The 27,572-nt window shown below is 35.9% G+C and overlaps 3 protein-coding genes across 6 annotated transcripts; 1 reads left to right on the forward strand and 2 right to left on the reverse strand.

The window, feature by feature from the left end:
• Positions 1-468: 468 nt before the first annotated feature.
• Positions 469-14,139, reverse strand: LOC306991707 (F-BAR and double SH3 domains protein 2). 3 transcript variants are annotated; one of them, XM_079599811.1, is made up of 21 exons: positions 13,712-14,139; positions 13,529-13,608; positions 12,917-13,014; positions 12,765-12,810; positions 9,094-9,170; positions 8,856-9,000; positions 8,643-8,776; positions 8,408-8,462; positions 8,065-8,193; positions 7,729-7,851; positions 6,906-7,001; positions 5,891-6,007; positions 5,016-5,114; positions 4,579-4,731; positions 4,376-4,498; positions 4,197-4,280; positions 3,063-3,255; positions 2,714-2,937; positions 2,455-2,614; positions 1,412-1,473; positions 679-1,330 (listed from the first exon to the last, which is right to left on the reverse strand). In XM_079599811.1, exons 2-21 carry the CDS (start codon positions 13,547-13,549, stop codon positions 1,247-1,249), a joined length of 2,223 nt encoding a protein of 740 aa, XP_079455937.1. In that variant the 5' UTR covers positions 13,550-13,608; positions 13,712-14,139; the 3' UTR covers positions 679-1,246. The 3 variants fall into 3 exon arrangements, with proteins under 3 accessions (XP_079455936.1, XP_079455937.1, XP_079455938.1); XM_079599810.1 differs by having other exon boundaries at positions 469-1,330; positions 13,529-14,139; XM_079599812.1 differs by having other exon boundaries at positions 1,191-1,330; positions 1,412-1,529; positions 13,529-13,732.
• An 894-nt stretch (positions 14,140-15,033) lies between these two features.
• plekhb1 (pleckstrin homology domain containing B1) lies at positions 15,034-19,590 on the forward strand. Its single transcript, XM_079599823.1, has 6 exons — positions 15,034-15,197; positions 16,682-16,834; positions 16,917-17,019; positions 17,121-17,160; positions 17,246-17,339; positions 18,671-19,590. The coding sequence occupies exons 1-6, from the start codon at positions 15,161-15,163 to the stop codon at positions 18,802-18,804; spliced, it is 561 nt and encodes a 186-aa protein (XP_079455949.1). The 5' UTR covers positions 15,034-15,160; the 3' UTR covers positions 18,805-19,590.
• Positions 19,591-20,186: 596 nt separating this feature from the next.
• rab6a (RAB6A, member RAS oncogene family) lies at positions 20,187-27,237 on the reverse strand. 2 transcript variants are annotated; one of them, XM_079599822.1, is made up of 8 exons: positions 26,916-27,237; positions 25,608-25,666; positions 25,414-25,467; positions 23,516-23,621; positions 22,362-22,473; positions 21,774-21,867; positions 21,455-21,521; positions 20,187-21,310 (listed from the first exon to the last, which is right to left on the reverse strand). In XM_079599822.1, exons 1-8 carry the CDS (start codon positions 26,983-26,985, stop codon positions 21,246-21,248), a joined length of 627 nt encoding a protein of 208 aa, XP_079455948.1. In that variant the 5' UTR covers positions 26,986-27,237; the 3' UTR covers positions 20,187-21,245. The 2 variants fall into 2 exon arrangements, with proteins under 2 accessions (XP_079455948.1, XP_079455947.1); XM_079599821.1 differs by lacking the exon at positions 23,516-23,621 and adding an exon at positions 23,745-23,850 and having other exon boundaries at positions 26,916-27,187.
• Positions 27,238-27,572: the final 335 nt, after the last annotated feature.

The raw sequence follows: 27,572 nt of genomic DNA on the forward strand, positions 1-27,572 counted from the left end.
TAAACCAAAAATACACTACCCCCTAAATACTAACGTTAGGGGAACGTTCTGTGTTTGCTGGGGACTTTTAATATACATGTAAAATGAATTCAAGTAGGCCAACTGCAAAATTCCCCTTCAAAAACAAGTTTGAGCCGTGCACACCTGTACAGCACGTCTATGCCGGGGGGAAAACAAATTACTTTCTTAATGTTGTCAGGTGGTTTTAGTGAGTTTAAGACTTAAGGCAAGAATTGAAAACCGCTGAGAATGCACGTAGCCTACCATCACATTCTCCCGCTTCATTTGCGGGCCGGCACATACTGTACAAGCCAAGGTGTTTCTTAGTGAACGGTGTTACAGAAACCGAATAATTACAATTTTCCAACGCTTTTTATCTTACCGTAGCAGCCTTTGAACAGTCATCACGAACGACATTCTGACAAGACATGAGGTCAAAAAGACAAAACTATAAATAATATTTGTAAAGGCCAGATTTTTTAACCGCAGAAAAAAAAAAGTCTGTCATCATTTACCATTTACACGTTACAAAATGTTTAGAAAATGTCGGCGACGCTTTTCCACGCAATTATAGGCTATGAATGAATACGTGATTATGTTTCCCCTTTTGAATTCCACAGAAGAAATAGTCAAACAGGTTTGGAAGAAGCTGATAGTGAATAAATGACGGCAAAAGTTACATTTTTGGGTGAACCATCTCTTTTAACTTGAATGCACCAAAACGAAAATGCATAAGTCTCACAGCATCTCCACATGTCTCTTATAAAGAAAGAAAAAGACAACAAAAATAAAACAAAATACTCCAATGCATTACAAACTACATCTAAAGTGCTCAGGTTGAGTTTCGCCTCCTGGAATTTACAATAGCTACAAATATCTCAATATTCATTCAAATAATGGCTGACAGACCAGACAAGTAAAATACTGACAGTTTAAGCTAAAATTGTAATATGCCCCTAAAAATGTTTAGCCCTATATGTTTACAGACGGAATCATACACATAAATTCTCACAAGTCAACAGTGAAATTGCCACTTTTCCCTTTAAAGTTTCTTTGTAGCTCTAGTAAAGCCTCGTGTGTTTGAAATTGCCCTAAAAAAAATGTTTTAAGAAAGCGTGGGACCATATTAAATAATGGTCAGCTTGTCAATCCATATCTTCATTAAAAAGTTCCTGAATGTCCACCCTGCACAGGATCGAATTCACACGGTGCATTCAAGCATGGTCACGTCAATCTTGTAAAATGCTCACACCAGTGTGATCTCCACCTCTTCTCTCTTCTGCACCTGACCCTGCGCCTGCTGTTTGGGTGGAGGAGGAGCAGCTCGCACCTGCAGAAAACAAAAACACCCATCAGATTTCTCACATAAGCGCCCATCACTGGCATGTAGCTAGTGGAGTGCGGATCTCACAGGTCTCAGGGTGCCTGACCCGCCCTCTCCTGGGGATCTGGGTGATGGGGTGTGGGCGTGGCCTGTGGAGGAGACCACACAGATGACTGGGATTCGGACATTTCCCATGGGCATTCATCTAATAACAGAACAATCAGCAGTGTTGTCTAGTATCACTGAGATACTGTTATAGTTTTTATTTTTATATTTCCTATTTTATATATTAAAAATAGTTGTATTTTTCCTATTTAATTTTGGTTTTGTCATTTTTATTAGATTTAGGTTTTTAAATATATCTATGGTTATTATTTATTTTTATTTCAGTTTTAGTTACTTAAAGAAGTTAAACTCTATCAAACTCTTTATAAAGTTAAACTAAATAAAAATGAGAAAAGTTGCTTTAGCAACTAACTGAAACAAGGTAAGTTTAAGTTTTTATATTTTATTTTATGTCAGTTAATGTTTATTCAAGAAATTAAATGAAAATGTTTTTTTTTAATGGTTTTAGTATAATAATAATAATAATCCTGGGCCCCAGTTTTGCTACTGTTAACTAAAACTTTTTAGAAATAATTTGTTCATAATTTGTAATATTAAAATGTTCTTGTTACTTGAAATGAAACAGAAATAAAATATTAGTAAATATTAGAATATTTATATAAAAATTCAGTAGAAAATTAAAAAGTGACCTTGGCAGCTAACTGAAATAAATAAAAGTTTGAGTAATACAATTTTACACACAAAAAAAATGAATAAAAAAATACAAAAGCACATAAATGCCACAAAAAAAATGAAAAAATATATTAATAATATAAAAAATATACAATAATATTATATAAATAATACTAAAATAACACTGATAGGCCTACTTACAAAAAGTTAATTCAGTTATATATATATATATTTTTTTCTATTAAAAAAAGAAATATATATAATTCTTATATGTCACTAGCTAACTTAATAAAAGCAAATAATGTGGGGTTTTTCAACATTGTTAAGATGGACAGTCATGTGTGAGGTTTACTATAAAGCTTTAGGGTCTGCCGCGGTGCTCTGTGTCTTACTGTGGCTCGAGATTTTGGGGGGTTCTGGGGTTTGAAAGCCATTTAAAGGAAGTGTGCCGGTTAAAGATGGAAGTGAGATTGCCTCTGGACGCTCTGGACTGCTACAGGATGAAGACGCAGCCGGTGGACTAGCCGCTTGATCCAGAACTGACAGAGACACCTGGTGGTAAGAAACAGCTATTACAACATGGGCTTACTTTAAACATGAACAGAAACTTTTTCAATGAGGCCTGTGTTTCCCAGTAGTATTTGTATAAACCTGCACGTTCATGCTCTTGTGTGTTTGTGCACCCTCCGGTCCGCATAGATCCTCCACTAATACTGCGGGAAAGACGCCCACTGCGCCGTTGAACTCGCCCTCCCAGAACCCATCATCTTCCTGGTTGTGTTTGCTGAGAATGCAAATAACAGCTCCCTCGGGGAAGGACAACTCGTCCTCTGTCTGAGCCTCGTAGGCATACAGAGCCCTGGCTAGATTTATGGCTGTGCAAAAGAGGAAGAGGACAGAAAATGTTTGTTAAAATTGGGGGGTTCTGGGATCTATAGTGTATCTATAACACACTATAGGTGTATTATACCAGATATAATGCTATAGAGGGTGGTCTCACCGCTGGCGGGACTGTTCGGGCTGCTCTGGGTGAGTGTCTCGATTTCTGGGTCTTGTTCTGCAGAAGTGCTGGAGGTGTGTGATTGGTCGTCAATGCTGGAGAGAGACTGGATCATGCTCAGTAGAGAGTTGGAGGTCGGAAGCTGCAGGTATTTCTCCGGCACGTATCCCACCTGCCCTGTTTGGTTCCTTGCCTAAAAAACAACAAGGAAACTTGTCCAATAAATGCCAAAATATTTGTTGAAGTGGCATCTAGTTCAGGGGTTTTCAAACTAAGAGATGCCTGTGGAAAATTTGAGACATAAAAAGATTATAAATTTAGTTTAAAATACGGAAATAAAATCCAAATATGTACATAGTTTGTAAATATATTTATATAAAGTACAAATGTACATCTAAACATAATTTTAAAAATAAGTAAACCATTTAAAATAGTTTTATTAAACATTTTATTTAGCAAATTCTCAAAATTGATCAAACTTTTATAAACACTAATTATACATATATATACATATATATTACACAATACTATACAGATGTTTAGAATTAATACGATTTTGTAATGTTTTTGAAAGGAGTGTCTCACAAAATACTGTAAAAACTGAAATATTGTTTGAAATATTGATTTTAATTTCTATTTTAATGCATTTTTAAATGTTATTTATTCCTGTGATGGCAAAGCTGTATTTTCAGCATCATTACTCCAGTCTTCAGTGTCACATGATCCTTCAGAAATCATTATAATATTCTGATTTGCTGCTCAAGAAACATTTATTATTATTATCATCAATGTTAAAAAAAAAGTGGAGCTTGAATGTTTATTAAAAGTTTATTAAATATTTTGCAACATTATAAGTGTCTTTACTGTCCCTTTTGAGTCATTTAATGCGTCTTTACTGAATGGATTAATTAAAAAAAGAAATCTTATAGAAAGATTGTATAATGTTTAAATAATTTTTTTAATAATTAAATAAATCATATTTTTCGTCACACAGTATAAATGAGTCTGTATATATGAAAATATATAATTATTAAATAAAAAATACATGCATTTATATTTTAGAGAAGGGCGAGGCAAGGCAAGGGCATAAGATCATATGTATTAAATGATGTAGTTGAGTGGGTGTGCGTGTACCTTGACCCAGTCCTCCATGTCTCCATCATCAATAAGCTCCAGTGTTTCCTGTTCCTGGATGGTGAGCTCATCAGGCTGGGATGCCTGTGGAAGTAAAGCACAGGAAATGACATCACAAAAGCATGAATAGAACCCTGAAATCCTGGTGAATGTCGGGCTAGACCAGACGAGGTATGTACCTGATAGGAGTACAGCACAGAGCAGGTGAGTGGGTAGTTCCTGTGAGTGCTGGAGGGACTGGAACTGCTGTCGTCCAACGTCTCCGTGTCCTCGTCATCCTCTCTGTCCAAATCTACAGAGTGCTGAAGACATTTGTTGTAAAACATGATAATAATAGGTTATAGGGTGAATCTGCCTTTGACTGTGAGCGATTGAGACTTACAGAGAATGAAGCATCGTGGGCATTGAGGGCCGCCCATCTCTCGTTCTCCAGTTCCTCCAACACTTGGTTCATGGCACTCTTCATCCAGACGTCTACAGCTACACCCACGTCTCTGAGGAGGTTCAGACGCACCTCTGCCTTCTGTTTCACCGTCTACAGGAAGAGTGGACTCATTATCTACACACTTACTGTTCTTTTACATATTGTTTATGCACAGCTATTCCAACAACTCTTGATACGATAAATGGTACCGTTTCATACCATTGACCAAATGTGCAGCTTCTTTTAATAACCAAAATAACGAGTAGTGACCAGCAGAGGGAGTGTGACGCCATTGAGCCAATATTTACATTTTAAACTACGTTTCTCCCAGAGGTGACTGACAACTTATGATCTGGAGTTTTATACTGTACAAACACACACAAAAAACTGTTCACCTCTGATTTCCGAATGCATTCTCTTGCCTCGTCCATTTTCAGTTCCAGCTCGTTGTTATTCTGGTCCTGTTGGTGGGACTCTTCATACTCCGACAGAGTCTAAAAAAAAATCTTACTGTACATTGTTGCAATATTGTAATGCCTAAATTCACTTGATATTGTTTACATTTATTTATTTTACATTTATTGAAACAAAATGTAATTATTATTAAAAATTCAATTTAGTTTTATTGTTTTAGTTTTTTTCTTTATTTAGACAAAACCATTTTATATTATTATTCTGCAATAGTTTATTGCACATTGTTGTTATTTTTTACTTATTTAGACTAAATAGATTTTATGTTATTTTTATTTACTTTATATTTTATTACATTTATTTATGGTTTTATTTTTATTCTGACAAAATTTAGACAGATTTTAGATTAGATAATAGCATAATTAATTGTATTAATGTATTCATTTTAATAAAATAATCTTGTATCATTGTATATGTTTTTTAATATTGGCCATTTAGATAAAATATGATTACTGAAATGTGAATATATGAAAATATGAAACATGAAAACATGATTATTTATTTATTAATTCATGTATTTCATTTTAACAAAACAATATTTATTCATTTGTATTTGTTTTAATATTGGCCATTTAGACAAAATATTTTAGATTAGATGAACGAATCATTTACTTTATTAATTTATTTTCATAAAATATATTAATGTTTTATATTTATTTTAATATCGGACAATATTTAGTGCAACCCTAAAATATATATATGAAAAAGAAACAAATATATACATAAATTAAAGAAATAAATATAGAATAAATATATCTATTTTTAATATCACAATCATATTGTTTCAGTGACCCCTCACCCGCTGCGTGAGAATGATGTTCTTGTGTTCTCTGGCCACACGTGTGGCCCATTTCCGTGCTTCCTTATTCAGACTGTGTTCTTCAGCCGTGCCACTCTCCTTCAACAGTTCCCTGACCTGAAGAGAGAAAGAGAGAAAAAGAGTGTTTTCTGCACATAAAACCTTGATAACTTCTCAGTGCACATGCGTACACTAAAGTCACAGCATAACTTGGAACAACATAAATCTCCAAAATCAGATGAACAAATCTTTGCTTAAAGAGACTGTCTGTAAACATTGACAGACTAAATGTTCAAGTGATGTAAGCTCTTGAAGAATGATCCTTCCAGACGCTGCTTTACAGAGCAGCTCCTGTTCACCGGAAACGAAATATCACGACAGCTTCTTGACAAAATGCATATGTGGATCTACACTACAGCATGCAAATGCTCATATTTTAAATCCACTGAACAGGATAAAACAATTTCTAATAACTCCCATCTTTTTTTATGCAAATAAAATAAATGCATTTGTACTTATTTTTTATTTTTCATTTTAGGAACGGGGGAATGGGAGGTGTTTGTTAGGGGTGCAAGTGGTAGGGCAGGTTCACTTCTCAATGCCCTCTTTTCACAGACCATGCTGCTTCCTGCCTGCACTGACGCCCAGTTTTCCCTGATCTTTCCGCCCCACCAGCGCTCAGGGCTGCATCTCTAATGTTTTCTTTAGGAACAGACTAATGCTTGTTAGACTTGCAAACAAAAAGAGGGTTAGCGAACAAACGGACCACTATGCTGGGGTGGTGAGGGGCGAGATGACGTGCGGGCGGCAGGGGGCGCTGTTGCACATCTGAAAAACAGCTGCGCAGTCATGGAGGAACACATTCGGCCTTCATGAAAGCACTTTTCCTCTTTTTAATGTACAGTATTACAAATTAATATATTTATTTTGAATAACATTTAACAGTGTTATTACATTATTGGTGTTTTTGATTATTAACCGTAAGTGAGTGTTAGATAAACATTGAAAAACTTACCGAATCATTTTCACAGGGCTGGTACTGGAAGGGGGCGGCTTTCTGAAACACTGGGTTGTCCTGAATGAAAATCTGTTGGTGGATATCCTGTGTCACCTACAGAGGGGCCAAACACACACACAGGGACAATTAAACTAATGTAAACCAATGTAGACAAAAGTCAAAATGTCACAATAACAAGAATTGCACAGTAAACAGAGGAGAACAACAGACAGGTAATTCATGTGTGTGTGTGTGTGTGTGTGTGTGTGTGTGTGTGTGTGTGTGTGTGTGTGTGTGTGTGTTGCTGTAACCTGATGCTAGCTAGAGACATTAAACCTGACTCTCAAAACTGAATGGAAACACTGTGAGAATCATCGAATTACAACAACACAAGACCACAAAAGACCTAATGACACATACCGAAGGCAGTCACGCTGTTGAAAATTAGCTGATTTTCTTCAAATTACACATTTATAATAATTAACAATCATTCTGTATTTCTAATCTCAACATGTTTAATGTTCTACCCAGTTACAGCCAACTTGAAACATCAATGCATCTTTAAAAAAAGCCATTCCATTCTAATATAACATAAAGATCTCATTCCTTAACCACGGCAAACTCTATAAAGCAGGTACATTTTTCTCTTTAAGGTCAGCTGTAAATGGTTGAGCTGGGATTTGATCCAATAACCCTCCAGTGGCAGATCATATTACCTGCTCTACATTCAGCCACTGTGGTTCATGTGTGCTTTTCAGTACCAGTATATACTCAAATGTGTGTGTGTGTGTGTGTGTGTGTGTGTGTGTGTGTGTGTGTGTGTGTGTGTGTGTTAACTCACCCCACTGGACGTCTCCAGCAGGCACTGGAAAGTGTCCTGAATGCTTTGAGACGTCTCAAGCTCCGTCTGACACAGTGAAATGAGAAAACTCTGTACGTGATCGCAGAAACTGCCATCTAGAACCTGGAGTCAAAAACAAGGAACAATAGTTTTACTTTCAGCTGAATTTTAGGTTGTGATATATATATATATATACGCCACTTCTGAAATCCACCCATCCATATATATATATATATATATATATATATATATATATATATATAAAATTGAAAAACACAAAAGCTTATGCTAAATAAAAAATAAATAGGCCAAAACCTGAGCAACATCCATCCTCACCGTGATGCAGCTGATCAGATCGGTCTCATAATAGCGGTCCTGATGAGCGTTAGTGGCTGACAGTGTGAGCAAGTAATCATTCCTTGCTTGCGTGGCTTTGCACTTCCATTCGTTCTTCTTTGCTTTCAGCTGAAATCAACAGGAAATGTTCATGTGTACACTTGACTCTCAGTCACCATGATTTATTAGGAAATTTTACAACATAACTTTAATTGAGTGTTAGATGATGGCAAACGTAATCCAAATGTAAAAATAGGACAAAAGAGCATGCACTATTAAATATCCACCATAGACCACCACTAACCAGTATGGGACTGATATACTGTGCTAATCCCTAGATTACCTTCACACTCGCCCTCTTCAAACTGGAGCGTGACTGAAACAGGCTGAGCTTTGACCTTGTGTTGCATGAGCCAACGGGAAGAGGGGGAAATACCAGAGGAAAAGAAGCGAGGGTGAGGAAAAACAGCAAAAAATGATGAATCTTCATTTAAAACTGAAAAACATGATAACCCTATGCCCGGTTCTGTAGACAGCTGATGTCTATTCCTTCACATGTGACAGGTCAGCGAACGTACTTGGCCTCCATATCAGCTTTCTCTCTCACGGTCTGCGCTGTTTGTTCCGCCTCCTGGTAGGCCTTCCTGCTCTTCTCCAGGTCTCTGATGGTGACCTGCAGATCGGCCTGAGCTCTCGCCAGATGTTCGCAGCACTGAGAGGACAGATGAATAAACACTTGCAAAAACGGCCACTCTGCCGCTTTAGTGCAGTGTATCTGTTCATGTGTTTACCCTCTTCAGCTGCAGGTCCTTCTGCGCTCTGAACGTCTTCACTGGATCCGAGATCTGGCTCCTGTAGTTCTCACATCCGTTGATACGAGACTGGCTCACTTTCGTCACGCCCTCCAAGTAAGACCTCCATACGGCCCAAACATTTCTGTACGCATATTCACAGACATCTGTTTAACGATGAAGACAAACGGACAATGCAGTTGAATATCGATCTGATTGAAAAGATCTCTCCTTTTACCTGGAGTCTGTCAGCTCCTCTGACGGGGCTCCATTCCACTCTCGCTTCAAGTACTGCGAGGCAAGCTTTTGCAGAGCCTACAAAGTCAAGTAACATGTATTTATATGGCGCTTTATGCAATAGTGATTCTTTCGAGGCAGCTTCACAGTAATGGACAAGAAAATAACAGTATTACCGTAATGTTGCAAAGTTCTTCAATTATGAACAAATACAATTTCAGCAGTAAAGCACCTCTAAAAAAGACAACAGTGTAATTTTTTAAATCACAGGTTAGTTCAGTGTTGATTCAATTTAGTTCAATGACAGTGTCAATGTTACAAAGTTCATTAGTCATGACGCGAACTCAATTCAACTAAAAAGCGCTCTACAGAAGATAATAGTATAATTATTCAGATCAAGTCAGTTCAGTGTTGATTCAGTTTTTAGTTTTTAGTCATCAAATTATGAAACAAGGTTAAAGTCGGCATGAAATAGAAGTTGCGATAGTCTTTTCTTTCCTATTGTGACGTATATCCGAGTGAAACGGCTTCTCGAACAAGAAAAGATGTAGGGCGGGACTTGATTTTGTCCATCGGGAATTGATTGGATGGTTATGGTTTTCTATAGCTGACTGTGATGTCATGTGAGTGACAGGTTGTATAACTACTATAAATATAAAGCAAATCTACAGAAGACAACTGACATTGTCCAGCTCAATTTAGCTCCAGTTTTGTTGTCAGTGTAGTGTCAGTGCAGTCAAGTTGATAAGATTACTGAATATTAAAGGGGTAGTTCACCGATTTTTTTTAATTTTGTCATCATTTACTCACCCTCAAGTTGTTTCAAACCTGCATGTAATGACAAAATCATTACATGATGACAAAATTTTCATTTTTGGGTGAACTATCCCTTTAAGTGACTTTTAAACAAACAAGAAATCTATCCTTTAACATAATTGTATTAAATGTTTATGAAAGTTTAGATTCAGAAACTCTAAATGGTATTTTAAAAACTCAACTTCAAGAGTCACCACAAAATAAAACAGACGCTTTAAAGGAGAAACATTAATTCATCCTGTCACTCCAGATCAGTGGAAATGTGGAAAACATGGAGGATAATCCGTAAAAGCGAAACCCACATCGGTATTTCTGCATGTCTGCTTGATACTTAAATGCCAGACAGCGGTACAAACTGTGCCCATGTGTAGGTTTACAAGTGAGTGAATAACTGTCTGCTTGTGAAACAGAAGAAATTACCACTCACTTTCCATCCTCAAGTCAAGCAAATGTCACTGTATTGGACTGATCTCCAAAAGTCACAAAACATGGCAAAATATCAGCACAAAAAATAAACAGCAGTTTAAAAAAAAGTTTAGTATTTGTCTACCAAGGGTCCTTTCATTACTTCAACACCACTGATGATAATTTCAACAGAATATAGCTAAACTTCAACAAACTGAAATGACTGAACCATAACAAGTTCAACGAAGGCCAGGGAGTGACCAGCATCCCCTCAAAACACAGAGGATTCGCTTCCTGGCCCTCAGACCACAAGCTGGCACTGTCAACCTAATCCTATGAGCTGCCAGCTCTCATGAGTCCACTCAGGAAGAGACCCTGAGGAAGAGAGAGATTCCTGTGTTCATGAGCCAATCAGCTCGCAGCAGCCCTGCAGGTGCACAAGCTTCAGAACCAACAGTAAAGAATCTCTCACGCACACACACACACACACACACACGCACACGCACGCACGCGCACACACACACACACACACACAACACAGAGCGTCATTCAGACAGCTGGGCTCCCATTCACCAAATGATCACACAGATCTTATAGTATCATGATGAAGATGATCAACATGTCAGGCTGTAAACACATTGTGTGTAAATCTGTTTATGCACTATACACAACAGTTTAAACGTTTAGGGTCGGTAATATTTTTTTATGTTTTTGAAAGAACTCCCTTATGCTGACTAAGACTGCATTTATTTGATACAAATTAGGTAAAAACTGTGAAATAGTATTACAATTTAAAATAACTGTTATGTATTTGCATATATTTTCAGCATCATTACTCCAGTCTTCAGTGTCATCCTTCATCAATCATTTTAATATGATGATTTGGTGCTTAAGAAACATTTATTGTAATTATCAATGTTGAAAACAGTTGTGCTGCTTAATATTTATTGTGGAAACAGTGAGACATTTTTTTTTCAGGATTCTATGATAAATAGAAAGTTAAAATGAAAAACTTTATATTTGAAATAGTAATATTTTTTAACATTGATTATAAATGTATTTATTGTCACTTTCAATCAATTTAATACTTCCTTGGTGAATTCAACTATTAAAATATTACTGACCCCAAACTTGAGAATTGTAGTGTAAGTTGTATAATTTGTATATAGGAAGTCAAAACTTTTTTTAACTTCAATTATATGGTTTAAGGGAATAAAAGGAAAAAATAACGTACGTCCCAAATATATGACATCATACTCATAGGGCCCTATTTTAACGATCTAAGCACATGGTCTAAAGTGCATGGTGCAAGTGTACTTAGGGAGTGTCCGAATCCAAATCCACTTTTGCTAGTTTAACGACGGCGCATGGTCTAAAAGTGTTTCCCCTATTCTCTTAATGAGTGATGGGTGTGTTTTGGGTGAAACGTGCAATAAACCAATCAGAGTCTTATCTCCCATTCCCTTTAAATGGCAGTTGCGGTCACGCCATGGCAGATTTGCTATTTACATGACGGAATTTGCAAGTGTAAAGACTGAACGGCGTGAACGCGTCTCCAGAGCGCAAACGGATCTGCTCGTGCGCAAGGTTAAAGCGCACAAGCAGACCATCTACGGGACAACACGGATTCCACCATATCTTTATGTTCACGATAATAATCTTTTACCTTGTAATCCTTTTATTTGTAATATTTGGTATGTTTGTGTGCTGCTGCACATCCCTGTGTGTTTAATAAGCAGAGTGTACGCGCGTTGTGGACCCGCCTATAGGCGCACATTACTAATACATAAAATATTGTTTATTTTTTCAGTCTATTTCAGTAGCCTCAAAATATCAATGTGCCAACAATGCGCCTGAACACATCTGTTTTTCAGACCAGCATGTCCAAGGGCGCACAGATGGGCGCAAATGGATTTGCTATTTAAACAACGTGGTGCATGATGTGAAAATGATAACTGCGTCAGGCTGAAACTAGCAAAAAACACTCGCCTGGCGCTGCATTGCGCCGGGTGTATGATAGGGCCCATAAAGTGAGATAACGTCGAGATCAGTAGAAATCAGAGATCATAATGCAGTGTCCCATAACTGATGTCATGTAGATCTTCTCAGCAATGTAACAGAAAGAGACAAGAAAAGCAGTTTCGAACCAGAACGCAACTGGTAAAAACACGACCACCTGCAAATCGTTAACAACCACAGTTTTTTCCACTGAGTCACGAAATGTGCTTCTCTACAAAAACAAATTCAAACACATAAAACATTAGTGCTAGTTAACATCAGAGGCAGACAATTTAGTTTTATTCTGACCAAAAAAATCTTAGCTGAATGAGATTTTATAACATGTTTTTTTTGTTTTTTTTTATCTCAGAACTCAAATCGCCATACATTATCAAAACCAAATGCAATGTAAATTATGAACTCAGGTAATTGAACATGGTGGCCACAACTCACCTGTGAGTAATCTTTCTCTATTAGTGCTTTCTTCTGGCTGTAAATCCTGAGGATGACACACACACACACACACACACAGTCACTAACATACCAACAAATAGACAGAAAATATATTGATAGACATTTACATAGCAATATCAAAGGTGAATGACCTCAGATCCTCCAGGAAGTCCAAGTCTGTCTGGTGTTTGAGCTGGAGTCTGTTCAGCTGCTCAGTGTGAGTGTGTTTCACCTCTTGTGTGACTTTTACCTGCAACACACACAATGACAACTTCTGGAGAAGCAACTCTGACACAGATCACACCAATATGCGCCTGGCATCTATCTATCTATCTATCTATCTATCTATCTATCTATCTATCTATCTATCTATCTATCTATCTATCTATCATCTGTCTGTCTGTCTGTCTGTCTGTCTGTCTGTCTGTCTGTATATATATCTGTTTCTATCTATCATCTCTATCTATTATCTCTCTCTCTCTATCTCTATTTATTATCTTTCTATCTATCTATCTATCTATCTATCTATCTATCTATCTATCTATTTATTATCTTTCTGCCTATCCATCTATGTCTGTCTGTCTGTCTGTCTGTCTGTCTGTCTGTCTGTCTGTCTGTCTGTCTGTCTGTCTTTCTATCTATCTATCTATCTATCTATCTATCTATCTATCTATCTATCTATCTATCTATCTATCTATCTATCTATCTATCATTTTGGACATGACAACAAAAAATCTTATAAATTAAAGAACAGTTCGACTCACCTTTCTTGGAGGAGGTTGCATGTCTGGATCTGGATACAGGACAAAACTGTTGGAAATTCACCCTCGAAAACCAAACACATCTGCGGGACGGAGCAATGCAGTACCGAATATTATATTTATATGGGAGAAAGAGAGAGAAAAGAGCAGTGAAATTCTTCTAGACCCCTCCGTTGAACCGCTCACATAAAAACACCGCTGAGAAATGAAGTAAACTCTTGTGAGAACTTCAATCAGTGGAGCAGAAGGAAGAAGAACAGCGGCCTCCAGTGACCGAACAAAATAATTAAACATGTTCTGAAGGCGTTCATGAAAAACGGCAAATATGTTTAGCCTATAATCTGTGTGTCTGCTGTTGTGTGTTTATGAATGTGTGTCGATATGTGATAGGCTTTGTTTCCGTCAGAATATGAGGCTGTGTTTGTGTTTATAAATATGTAGGCTATAGATTATTCCAGATGTAGACAGGTTTACACAGGCTCAGACTCTTTCTGTGCCGTTCTCATTCTACATATAATTGCAGTGAGGATGATAAATATTTTCTCTATTGTCTTTTTTCATCATTATGGTAATCACAGGGGTGTGAGAGGCCATGCTTCATTTGTTGTTGGTGAGATGAGGCCATCTAGTGGTGGGTGTATGTCAAACTCAAATTCGATATCCTAAATAAAATAATAGTGCTTTTAAGTTAAATAATAATAATAAAAATACTATTAATTAACAAAATAACTCTAGTAAATATTATTTGTAACTATTTAAGTGATTTGTTTTAAAATTAAATGAGCGTGCATCATTTTTTTATAAATAGGCCTACATTTCTAAAAGTACACTGCTGCTAAATAAAATGTGTTAGCTGTTCAAGCAGTGTGTAAAATGCTAACACGTTTAAGGAGTCTGACTGTAAAAGCCTGTAAAATTAGCATGGCTGGGAGTGTTTACAAGAGATTAAGGGTAATTCCTGATTTATAAAAAATGACACCCTCATGCAATGATGACTAAGTAGCCTATTTCACAGCTTCATTGATGAATTTATTTATAGGTCAGTTGTAGATGGTTTAAAAACAGACAATTGGCTTGATATGACTACTTCGATTACTCAATGTTTTCTCAATTTAGCTAAAGTCGAGATTAAGGTATGTGAGTGAACATGATTTGCTGTGCCTGTAAGGATGACATGAAATCAAAATTAAATCAAATCTGAAAATATAATAAGGTGCATTTTAGGTTTTAGGTTAGTCTGTTAGTTCAAAAGTAAGATTAAAATTAGTGTGCTTGAGTATGCATAGCCTGCATTAAATGTGAACAGGAATTAAAATTGTATGTGAACCTTGCTAACAGAATAACTACAAAGATTTAATACATAAAAACATGAAGAAGAGATAACACAGGAAAGGGAGAGAATATTCCATAGACAACCAGTACTAACTCACTGTAATCTGTAATCTGAGATTACTGTTTAAGGGATTAGATAGAGAGTCATCAAACTATTCCAGCAGTACAACCCCCTCTGACTGCTGAGACGTCTTACAGTCACTGTCATCGCTCACAGACAAAAGCACAAACTCTGCCGTCACGTCAAACAAGCACCACAACATTAGGAATACTGCTATTGCTCTGGGGGCAGTTGACTGATCAATGGCTCTGCTCAAATCTGGCTGGCTCTGGAGACAGTGTAAGTGGAAGATTGTTCATTTAGGTATTCTTTATATAAGTAATAAGTTATATAAGTAATCTGCTCAGTGCACCTCTAAGAAATTAAAGTAGTTTATCTTTTTAATATTTTTTAAATAATTGTGGGAAAAATCAACCCTAGTGTGAATATTTTGTCTTCAAAAATAGAAAACAAAGTGCAGTTGCTTTTGACCATAGGGGTTTCCGACATTTAAATTCATATAAATTAAAGTTAAATTATCTAAATTGGATGTGTATAAGTACTGAACAGCAACACAAATTTGTCAGCTCTGTTGGGTGCTCTTTTGACTGTACATTTCTGCTGATGGGCAATATCGCAATATTTGTATATATATATATATATATATATATATATATATATATATTGTATATGTCTGTGTGTGTGCTGTCAAATCGATTCAAATTGAACATAAATATATACACTACAGAGAGATATGTGTGTATACTGCATGTATAGCCTATACAAACACACGCGCAGACACACACACACACACACACACACACACACACACACACACAGACACACACACGTATTATATAAACAAACTTTATTTTACATGTGATTAATCGCAATTAGTGATTAAGAGCACAAATATATAAATATAATTAAATAAAACGACTGCTCGATGGTTATGAAAACTGTTATGAAACTCAGAGCCTGACACTGTTTGCAGTAATAATCCTCTTGTCAGTGTTACAGAACAGTATTAGCTGTTAGTTATAGACTCTAGGTTTGTTCTCACCTAGAAACCCCAAATGATACATAAAAATAAATGTAATACATTTAAAACATAAAACTTACATAAATACATTTAAAATAACAACTTCCGAATGAAATATTATCCCCCCTCAAGATTGCTAGCTAATTTTCTTGATTCTTAAAATAAAACATGCAATATAAAAAAGTATGACTGGTAATAAAGTGACCTTTGTATTCTCTATTAAAAAATAAAGATAGGTCTATTCTTTGTTAGCACATAGTCTAGTAACATCTTTGAGAAGTTTGAGTTGCTAATGCTAACTGAAGCCTTTGTGATAAAGCGTATCTTGTTATGCATGTTTATTATGTTCATATATTGTATCAAATACAAAAGAGTTGCTTTGAGGAATCAGGTATACCTAATAAATCTGTATTCGAACTGTAATGGTGTTTTGAATGTGAACAGCTTTTTGAACAATAATTTTGAACAAATCTGTTGATCGAATGATTCAATGGCTTCCTCAATACACAACGTAAACGCTCACTGTTTGCCACCTACTGGTGTAACTACTAAAAAATTGGTTCAAATAAATAAATCAATGACTGAATCTAAACTGAATCAAAAGGCAGCTAGCTAGTAAGTTAGCCAATTCAGTTCATTACAGCGAATTGAATCTTTGATTTGATTTTGACTATGGAAATGGGGACAGATACTCATAATATTGCATTTTTTAAAATGATTATTTTGTTAAAAACATTCACAGCTTCAATCCTCAAACGCTGGAAGCTGAACTGGTGTGACCTGTGGATAGATGGGAGCTTTGTTTTTTACACATCTGAATCCAGAAGAGACTATGAGACCAAAGCGAATCTAAAGAGCACCTGTGTGAATGTGAAGTCTGGTCTGGAGTGTGCAGGTATGAAGAAACTTCTCATAAGTGCATGTTATGAAAATACTTTAATGCTCTTACAGCAGTGTCTTTGTGTCCTTGTGAGCAGGTGTATGTCCACCTGAGAGTCACCCCAGAGAGAATCTGCTGGTTGTTTATCTGAGGGATGGTGCTATGCTGATCCTATGTGCCAACAGTGAAGATGAGGCACTGTAAGTCTTGACCTTTGACACTTTTATGTAACCCCCTGCCTCAACAAACGAAGCCCCACCCGTTTTGCCCTCTAATTTATTTCCATTCGGTCACTTTTCAGGGCCTGGAAACTCACACTCATGGAGGCGAAAAGAAATCCAGTGAGTGTTATTTTATTTACATGCGATGATTTTCGTTTTTTTGCTTTAATATATATTCAGTTCACATTTCTTTTCACTCTCACAGGTTTTCACATACAATCCCTATGACGATACTTACCAGACCGTTCCGATTGACAGTCATAATGCAGTTTACATCATGCCAGGTGCAGGTTGTGGAGGTAATTTTACGAACACGTCACCTAATTCGGCAGAAACCACATATAGATAGCGTTATTGCCTTTTTTACCACCTTTTTTTTTTTTTTACATTAATATAATACATTGATATAATATATTGTTTATTCAATAATTTCCTTTATTAATAAAGCACTCAACAAATACTTAATCGCTCAAAGTGCTGAAAGATTATATAAAATTCAAAGGACAGAAAGTGTAATTTTTGGACATTTGTCTCCAAAAGTCTGAGACCACTATAGTTAAAATATTTTATTATTTTATCACAATATTTTAATATATTTTTTTATTATCAGCTGATAATATAACTGAAAAATAGAATTGAAAAATATACTTTAGAATTTGTGCAGAATATTAAATATTTCTTATTAATTTTAGATATTTTGACAACACTTTACAAAAAGGTTCCATTAGTTAACATTACTTAACGCATGCATAAGCTAATTTTAACTTACAAGAAGCAATATATCCATTACAATATGTAGGCCCTATTATCATTTGCTAGCTTTAGTTAGCAGTGTTAAAATGTGAGTAACGCGAGTTACGTAATCAGATTACTTTTCAAGTAACTAGCCTAAAGTAATGCATTTACAACAAAATATCTGAGTTAGTTTTCCAAATAAGTAAATAAATAAAAATAAATGTAGACTGACAGCTCTCCTGTCCCCATGTTGACAGAAATTGTTAAATATGTTAAATAACACAAATATACTTTATGCATTTATTCTCACTTTATTAACCGATGTCTTTGCTGCTGACCTTCAATGATCCAGTTCAACCTATTTTTTTTATTGCTTAAATATGAATGTTGAACTTGCTTCTCCCGCATCCTATTCTTCTGTAATCCAGGATGACGGCACGGCTGAAATGTTTGTTTGAGTTGTAGAGAAGTGAATTAGCTTTTTTTTTTTCAGCCTGAGGCTTATTCATTTCACTTTTGGTCTGAAAGGGCCTTTACATTTGCCAAAAACAACCAACAAAGAAACACAATGAATTACTTTTTTAGGGAGTAACGGAATATTGTAATACTTTATCAACCTAAAAAATACAGCTGATAATTTAATAATGTAGAAAATACGGAAATCAACAGTAGGCTTAATGAGATTAATAATGCTTTAGAGGTATTTTTTTTTATGTTATTTGAACTAATGTAATTAAATGATGTTAACAGGTGGAACCTTATTGTAAAAGTGTTACCATTTTTTCTTTGTCTTAAATGTGAAACTTTGAATGCCTGTTTTAAATGACAAGTAAAGTTCCAAATAAACGCAGTTGTAACAACAGACGTACCCCTAAACCTGATGTGCTTCTTGCAGGAACTCAGCATGTCTGGGTGCACAGAAACTCAGATGAAAATTTCGGAGAGCAGATTGCTTTGGGACTCCTGGCTGGAATGGCTGCGGGTGCAGCAATGCGTTCACTTCTATGGATGCCCTTCTGGTTCTGCTGAGGGTCAGCCGGATGATGAAAGAATAGACTGGAAGTGTTGTCCATAAAGCTCAGCGATAGCAAATGCTCCTGTTCCTGCATATAAATATGTAAATATGAGAATAGCTGCGGCTGTTTTAAACTCAGTGGGCATTAAGACGTCAATGAAATATGTAAAAGATGGATTAGGAGTTTGTTTTATTTAAAGGTAACTTTTGGCCCTTTAGTGATAAAAAAAAAACTGCATGCATTTTGCAGAAGAACATTGTTTTGGTTGTGCTTCGGCTCTGCAAGACTGTGCGGATGAATATTTATCCTAAAGAAAAAAGTTATCCTTTTAAAGAAAAACGTTACACAGTGTACCTTTAATATTTTAGCTGCACAAATCGATCAGAACATACTTGTTTGTCTCTGATTGGTGAAATATCAACAGATATTTATAACATAACTAGGCTATAGAACAATTTTGCACATAATGAAATTATGTATTTTCTTGCTGCTATGATTCTGCTTTGTGTATAAGTATAATGTACATGTAGAGCTTTGCAAACGTTCATTTTTGTCCATGACATGTTTTGTCAAGATACAAGATCTCCAATTTGTAATTATAAATAGCTCCAACTATGGAACCCTGAATTTATGATGTCCATATAGCATGAGGTTTGGGACTGACCGTCAGACCGTTGATTGCTCTATAAGAATCTTGTAACTGCGTTTACAAAAATGTTCTGTCCAGCTTTTTCCGACGCCCCAAGACGCTTTGCGCGAATTTGGGAGCAACTTCCGTTAAACTGTAAACAATCAGCGAAAGGTTCATTCTATGACCGCAATAATGGGCATTTTCAAAAACTGGGTACAATGAGATGACATTATCATCACTCTTCGACCACTGAACAGATACCTCAATGACGAAGGCTGCATTATGGAATCAGTTCTCATGACTGACCACTAGAGGGGGACAGTGCAGGATTTGCATCTAGCATGTTTATGCACTAATGTACTATTTTGCAAATGTAGAAAGTAATCAACTTGAATATTGTTGTGCAACACACTTATAAATAAACAAAAAGCTGCAACCACCTACAGAAGTACAAAACATCAGGAATTTCATTTTCTGTGTTTGCAATCAAAGTGCAATGCTTGCACAGATCCAAACAAAAGCACATTTTACTATATTTTTAATTTTCTGCTCTGCACATTTACCAACTTGATTTACAAACAGAGTTATGCATTATCCATCAATCAAAACTAAAAATATATATATTGTTGCTAAATAAAGATTTTATTAAGGATGTCTCAAAGATGCTGATCAACTTTAGCAGTGCAAATAATGAGTGTTGGCGTCAAGCAGCACTGCCAGACTAAACTGGTTAAAATCCATCTGAAATATATGAGACAGTTTAAAGAAAACCCCTAAAAATACACAAAATGCACTAAATCTTTGAAACGTTTAGATCAGTCTGGGGACAAAATATCACTGTACATTTAAAAACAAATGTGGCAGCTGCTTTGAGCCAGAGTATCTTAACGTCTCTGTATAAGAATTATGAAAAACCAAACAGTGTTTAAAAACCAAACAAAAGACATTACAAATAAATATTAGGGTTCATGGTTGATTCAACAAATCAAAAAGAAAACAAACCACATCTAGCGTGTCATTATTAAAATAAATCAAACTTTACAATGCTAATAAAAAAAAAAGCAAACCAGTGGAAGCCCAATAAAACAAACCATTGAAGGCAACGGCTGCATATTATCTGTTAAACCGGATTTGATACTTCCCTTAATATACATATTTCTTTACAATAACTGTATCTCTCTTTGACTAAAGCTATTGGCTTTCTAATGCTCAAAATAAGATGGAAGAAAATAAAATAACATCTAAGCAGAAAAAAGCACAATGCTTGAGGAGCAACAGAGCTAAAGCAGCACTTATTCCTCACAAAACATTTGTTTTTACACTTTCCTTTCTTGTTTCTGAAGAAGAGACATCAACAGCGTCACAGATGCACAGCGCTGTAGCCACATGATGAAATCTAGACCCTCTGTAAACCTTTCGTCCATCTCTGCACCGTTATTATAGAACAACATTTACAGAATCATCGCATATTCAAATCTGGATATCCTTCTCCTAATAGTTTTTTCATTTATTTATCATGTTTTGCTCCTATTCAAGTCATGATTACAGTAATATAAGTATTATTTCACATAAAACAAAACATGAACAAAAAAAAACAAAGCGTTTTGAGAGTGAAAAAAAAAAAAGTGTACGATTAACGGAAACAATTAATAGAAAAGCAACATCACACATCCACGTTGTGCTTTCGAAGTCATTTGAGTGGGTGAGTGGTGACGAGGGTGATGGGTAGTGTTCTGCTTCCTCCGCTTCTGCAGGATATCCAGAGAGATGCTGTGAGTGCAACTAAGAATAAGAGACACGGCACAGAAACGTCGACTGAAGCCTCAGCATGAACATCCGCCTTCGTTGACCGGCTGCTCTGGCGGCTTTTCCAATTTTATGTCGATCACTGAAGGGAAAAGGAATTAAGGAAAAACATGATGCTTTTGTGGTGCGTTTTGTGCGGATTTACACAGCAACCCTTAAAGTACTAAAGCGACTGCAAATGCGAAAAGCCCAATCACATAAATATGCATATGTTTGTGTAGGATACTGTCCTCTCTGCTCTTGTCTTGTGGGCTCTCCATTCCAGGAAGAGCTGCTGCTACACGCCGGAAAAGCTGGAAGAGACAAGCACAACGCCGGGATCAGGAAAAACAGGCAGTGTGTTTGAGATGGTTTGCATTCAGAAAAGTTGGATATTTAATCATCTGGATGCTTCTGAAGACACTGCTATATGAGAGAATGCTCAATGTTCAGTAAACCTCTTTTTGAATAATCATGCAAAAAAGTTTGTGATTCAGAGTTTGACTCTCAATCATTAAAGCACGTATTTCGACTTTTGATTCAAGTCCAATCTCAGTCACACTCACCTGTTTGACGTTGTATCCGGCTTTAGCGCTAGTTTCAATAAACATTACATTCAGTTCTTTGGCTTTCCTTTCTCCTTCCTCGATTGAAACTTGCCTGAAACGAGCACAAAAACACAGAATCATTACTATTTGCCCATAGATTTCTTTAATACTTGATAAAACAGCTGGACTGACTAATCGACAGATATTTAGCCATTAAGCATTAAGTTTAGTTTGTGCAATTTTTTGGGATCCGAATTATTTTTTTTGTTTTTGAAAGTCTCTTATCCTCACCAAGGCTGCATTTATTTGATCAAAAGTACAGCAATATTGTGAAATATTATTACAATTTAAAATAACGTTTTATAATCAAATATAATTTATTTCTGCGATGGCAGAGCTGAATTTTCAGCATCATTACTTTAGTCTTCAGAGTCACATGATCCTTCCGAAATAATTCTAATATGCTGGTTTATTTATTTATTTTTATATTTATAGTAATAGAAGTTGGAAACTGTTATGCTGCGCAATATATGTACAAACTAAAAAAAATATAATATACAAACTACATCATAATGTTCCTAAAAGGTTGCAACTATTTAAACGAACCGTTTATCTGCAAGATCTGTTTTGTTTCCCACCAGCATGATTATGACATCACTTCCCCTTTCTGTTCGGACATCATCGATCCATTTGGTGGTCTGCTGGAACGAGTTGACATCTGTCGAGGGGATTTCAGAGACACTGGGTTAATACTTAAGATGAGCCTTAAGGAGTCTGGGGGAATCACAGGATCACAGACAGGGAGACAAAACTTGCATGTAGGTAGAAAAAAACACAAGGATAAAAAAGAGGAAAGAAAGAAAAGAAGATCTAAAGCTGGAAGCGACTCTGTGCTCATGAATGCGTCACAGGAACTCAGTCTGCAGGAAAAAAAAGACAAATCATCTTTCATCTACATTTTAGTCTGTAAAATAGTGAATGAATGCATATTTTCTATTTTATAAATAATTAAATTATTTGATTATATGAACAAACAAAAAATTAAACATTTAACGAAAAATATAAATATATATTGCGAATATTAAAATTTACTGTTGTATCATCTTTTATGTGAATGTTATTTGTAGGAACTTAATGTTAAAGGTATTGCGGAGGATCTTTCCTACTTTTAGAAAAGACCCGCCCTCTCCAATTTCTATTTGCTCCCGACCGAGAGGGAAAGCCTACTAGCAGTGATTTTAAATGGATTTCTCCAAATAGCATGACAAACTTTACCTGTCTAGTAGAATCTTCGCGACTGCGGCATCAGTGGGAAGCCCAACATGTGCTTTTAGCGCACGCCAGCGTGTGAACGGCCTTACGTAAACATATCACCAGAATGATTGACACTTAGGTGGACCAATAGTATACACTACCCACCCGGAAGAAGAAAATCCTCCGCTATACCTTTAAGTCCAGAGGGTGTAAATTTTACTTTTAGCCGCAACTGCCAAAACTTTACTTTAAGTGCACTACACGTTTAGCAGCTAATAAAACAATGGCCCATTATCCTTTAATTGCAAAGATATGCATGTAATCCAAAAAAAGGTGTCTAACCAGTTTTAAGCACTGAATTGCAATTGCAAAGCAAAAAAAGTTACAAAAAGAATGAAATCACAGAAAACTCAAAGGATGTGAAACAAAACAAAAAAAGAGACTGCGTTGAGATGACAGACATCTTTCCTCTTCCTTAAGTCCTCCTGCCGAGGATCCACACTCACTTGTGATGTCAAAGACTACCACGGCAACCGTAGAGTCCCGGATGTAGCTGGGAATCAGACTGCGGAAGCGCTCCTGTCCTGCTGTGTCCCACAGCTGCAGCCGCACCTGACCAAATATTTTAGCACCAGAGTTCCAGCAGAGAGAGAGAGAGAGAGAGGGGGGGAGAAAGGGGAAGAGGAAGAGGTAAGAGGAGGGGAACTGGACGTGGAGCGGGTCTCAGATACCTACTTGTGATGTCGTAAACTACAACAGCTGCAGCAGAGTCTCTGATGTAACTGGGAATAAGGCTACGGAAACGCTCCTGTCCTGCTGTGTCCCAAAGCTGCAGCCTGATCTGTGTGAATGGAGAAAAAAAAAGAAAAAGAAAAAGAGGGGAATAAAGGGAGAAAAAAAAAAAAAAGAGGAGAAATCAAAGGGGGGAAAAAAGGTAAAAAAAGGCGTGGAATGAAATGTAAGAAATAAGAAAAAGCAAAGTGGATCGAAAAGATTTCTCAAGCTCAGGATTCGGGTTAGGGAACGGCTTAAGGATTTCAGATGGACTCGCGTTAGTAGATTTATAAGGCTGTGATTTACACAATGCGAAAAACAGACAGAATCAGTAAAACCAGTTATAAAAATAGAATTTACAGTATATCGTGGAATATCATGAATTTGGCAGGTTTTGGATGAATATATAAAAAGTAGTGCTGTCAAACTGCGATATGGACTAGTGTCTGAATACTACACTACATAAAGACTAATAATAATAGCAAAATTATTAATTTAAAACTATTAAAAAATTCATACAATTAAACATTTTAACAAAATTAAATACATTGTTAATGTTTTATGACTTCATTTGATTACCAATGTTTTTGATAATAAATTTGTATTAAATCATAAATACACAAAACACAATTTATTAAATAAAAAGTTAAATTCAATTATTATATACATGCTTTTTGATTAATACAATTGAATTAAACCATTGAAATAGAATCCAGAATTTTTTGTTGTTGAACTTTTAATTGTTGCTGAATTCAAGCTTTATGATTTTAATTAATTAGACATGCTTTTTGATTACATTTAATTTAACCAGAAAAAAATCCAGAAAAATTAAGATTGAGGGTGAAAAAAACGGAATATAAAAATGTAAAAATTAAGTTGAAATTAATTATTAAATGGAATTAAATGGCCCTAGGGTTATGATATGGTATGGGTTATGTTATCAGGACTGCAGATCTTCAGAGTGAAACAACATTCCCACTCAAATCCAATCAAGAAGTACAATTCTTCACAGAAATAAACATACAAATGTGAACAAATAACTAGAGAGAGAGAGAGAGCAAGAGAGAGAAAGGGGCTGAAGCAATGGACACACAAGGTGGAGAGAGGCACTGGACTTTCTCATGGTGGTTTATATTGGGCTCTTACAGACAACATCATCTCACCAAACGTTCGAATCAACATTCAACAAAGCAAATAAAAATACTAGAGCTGCACAATATGAAGAGAAAAATCTTGTAGACATTAAAATATCATAATAAGAATTTCCCATAAAGAAAATGAAAAATTTAACAATATGATTCTCACAACAATAAAAAAAAATTGCAGAGTAGTGACCAATGTGAGCTATAAAAAACCCCAATCAAATCCCTCAGTCATTAATATAAATCATAAATCAAAAGCATCGTTTGTGTCATTTAAACACTGGTAAAATAATTTTACAGCATGTATATTTTCATGTATTTAATAACAATAATAACTTTAGCCTTCAGGCTAATTTGGGTACATTTACATTTGTGAATGTTGATTAATGTACCAACAGTCAAACCCTTTTCTAAATAAATAAATTTCATTCCTTCAAACCATTGAAAGAGACGTGCATTTATTGGTAGAAGAAAAAAAAATTACTTACTGTTCTGTCCTCAAGATACATTGTTTTCGACAAGAAATCGATTCCTATTGTAGCCTGAAAATGAAAAGCAACAAAACTAAGGAAAAGGACACTTATACATGCAACTAAACCAGAAACAACACCAAAAATAGAAACCAAACAAAATCAGAACACTGTTTAAACTTAGCTAACGAGTCAGAAAAAGATTCACTTACCTGGTAGGTATTATCGAAACTGTCATACATAAATCTGGTAATCAGTGATGTCTTTCCCACTGCAAAACCATATGAAAAATTAAATGGTTACTATCAAAACATTACATATGACATTACATATCTCTGAACAACAGCTTGTATAAAGGTCACAACTTCACAAAAGGCATTTCTGCATCGCTTTCAGTGCCAATACATTTTCCTAGAATGCAGAAGGAAAAGGTCCAACCAATTACACAATTAAATCTATTTCATGAGTGTCCATCTATCAGGTGACACTGATAGATTTCACAAAGTCATTCCAAAAGGATAACTTTAAATTAAAAAAACTAACTGAAGCAAAGGTCTTCATTAAAGTGCATAAATGCATAAACTTGTGCACATACATTTCTGATTCAGATCAGATGAAACATGCAGGGCAATTGTGAATGAAATGAACACATGCATATCTATGTAAATATATGCAAATAGTTTGAACATTTGCTGTTTATTTTCCTACTATTTTTTTTTTAAATCCAAGAAAAGGCCAAACTATGGTACACAGGTATAGTCTTACAAAATAATGTCACATGACCCTTGTTTATCCTTTATGATTGCTGTTTTACACAGAACTTGCAAAGCACCAGGCCTGACCTGCTGTTGAATTCTGGGAGCAGTGATTTTTTTGGGGGGGAGATTGACAGGCCACCTGTGTCAGGGCCAGATATCTCGGAAAGAGGAATGGATCTTCATACTGAGACATTAGGCAATGCTGGTGTTTATATATTATGAACACATGCAAGTTCTCCTAAGCTTAGAAATATGAGTGTTCAATAGCTAGAAGATTCAGAAAATCCCATTATGTCAGCAAAACACAGTCAAACATGAGAATATCATGTTCACACGGGAGACAGACAAAAACATGTTGAGAAATTAATAAATGCAGGTCAAGACAAGACAGGCGAAAATAATGATGGTATCTCATGAATGTTGTAGGTTTTATTTGGCGGTGATGATATTAGATAAGACTTTACCCCCCAGAACCAAACCCTCACAAAACTGTTCATATTAAAATATTAACTTACAAGATAACTCCGTTTTGGCTGATGTGATTATTACATTTAACGTTATAGTCACTATCATACATGTTGTTCTTTGACATGTTTTACTGAATTTGTGAGCATATAACAAGGTATAACTAAGATATATTCCAGCACACACATATTCATTTAAATATTTCCATTTAGATATCTAGCATACAAACTCAAAACACACATAAAGAGAGACAGGACCAGTGTGATATGATCGGTTCGGTTCGGTAACGTTACTCACCGCTCTGTTCTCCCAGAAACACCAGCTTGAATTTGCGGAGCGGGTTGCCGAAATCTCCTGCTGCCGACATGCTGCCGGTTCCGCTGGGCTTACTGTTGGTGTTAATGTGTTGCTATAACTTTCAGATTGCCCTCAACAAGAAAATAAAGCGGTAATTCGGTTCAGTTTGAGACTCTCAGCCGCCTATTCAGGCCCCGTTCTGCGCCGCAACCTACCATGATACTCACGGAGACGTGACTGACAGCTGAGCTCAGCCTATAGAGTTAGAGAGAATACAATAGCATGCGTCACACGATTACATAGTAGTATACTAAATTAGGTCAAGTATTCATTTAATATTATCTCAATATCAATATAATTGTATATATAATTTAGATCATTTGAGTATTGCATTTCCTGCGACGTCTTTTCATAATTAAATATAAATGAAGCTTCATTTGCATCAATATTCAAATATGAACAAACATTTTTTAACGAATTTTTTTACTAGTGGAAAATGTAATAGTGATTGAGCAAAACGAGGGAATCCGGAATGTTGTCTGTAGAAACAAGGCGGGACTCCAAACAAGTTAGATTGAGCTCTGCAAGCGCCACCGGCGCCACGTCACATTCCCCCTGCATCATCGCATTCCGTTAACCCTTGAACTGTGAAACAGG

The sequence above is a fragment of the Phoxinus phoxinus genome (assembly GCF_949152265.1).
Source record: "Phoxinus phoxinus genome assembly, chromosome: 23".
Taxonomy (NCBI): domain Eukaryota; kingdom Metazoa; phylum Chordata; class Actinopteri; order Cypriniformes; family Leuciscidae; genus Phoxinus; species Phoxinus phoxinus.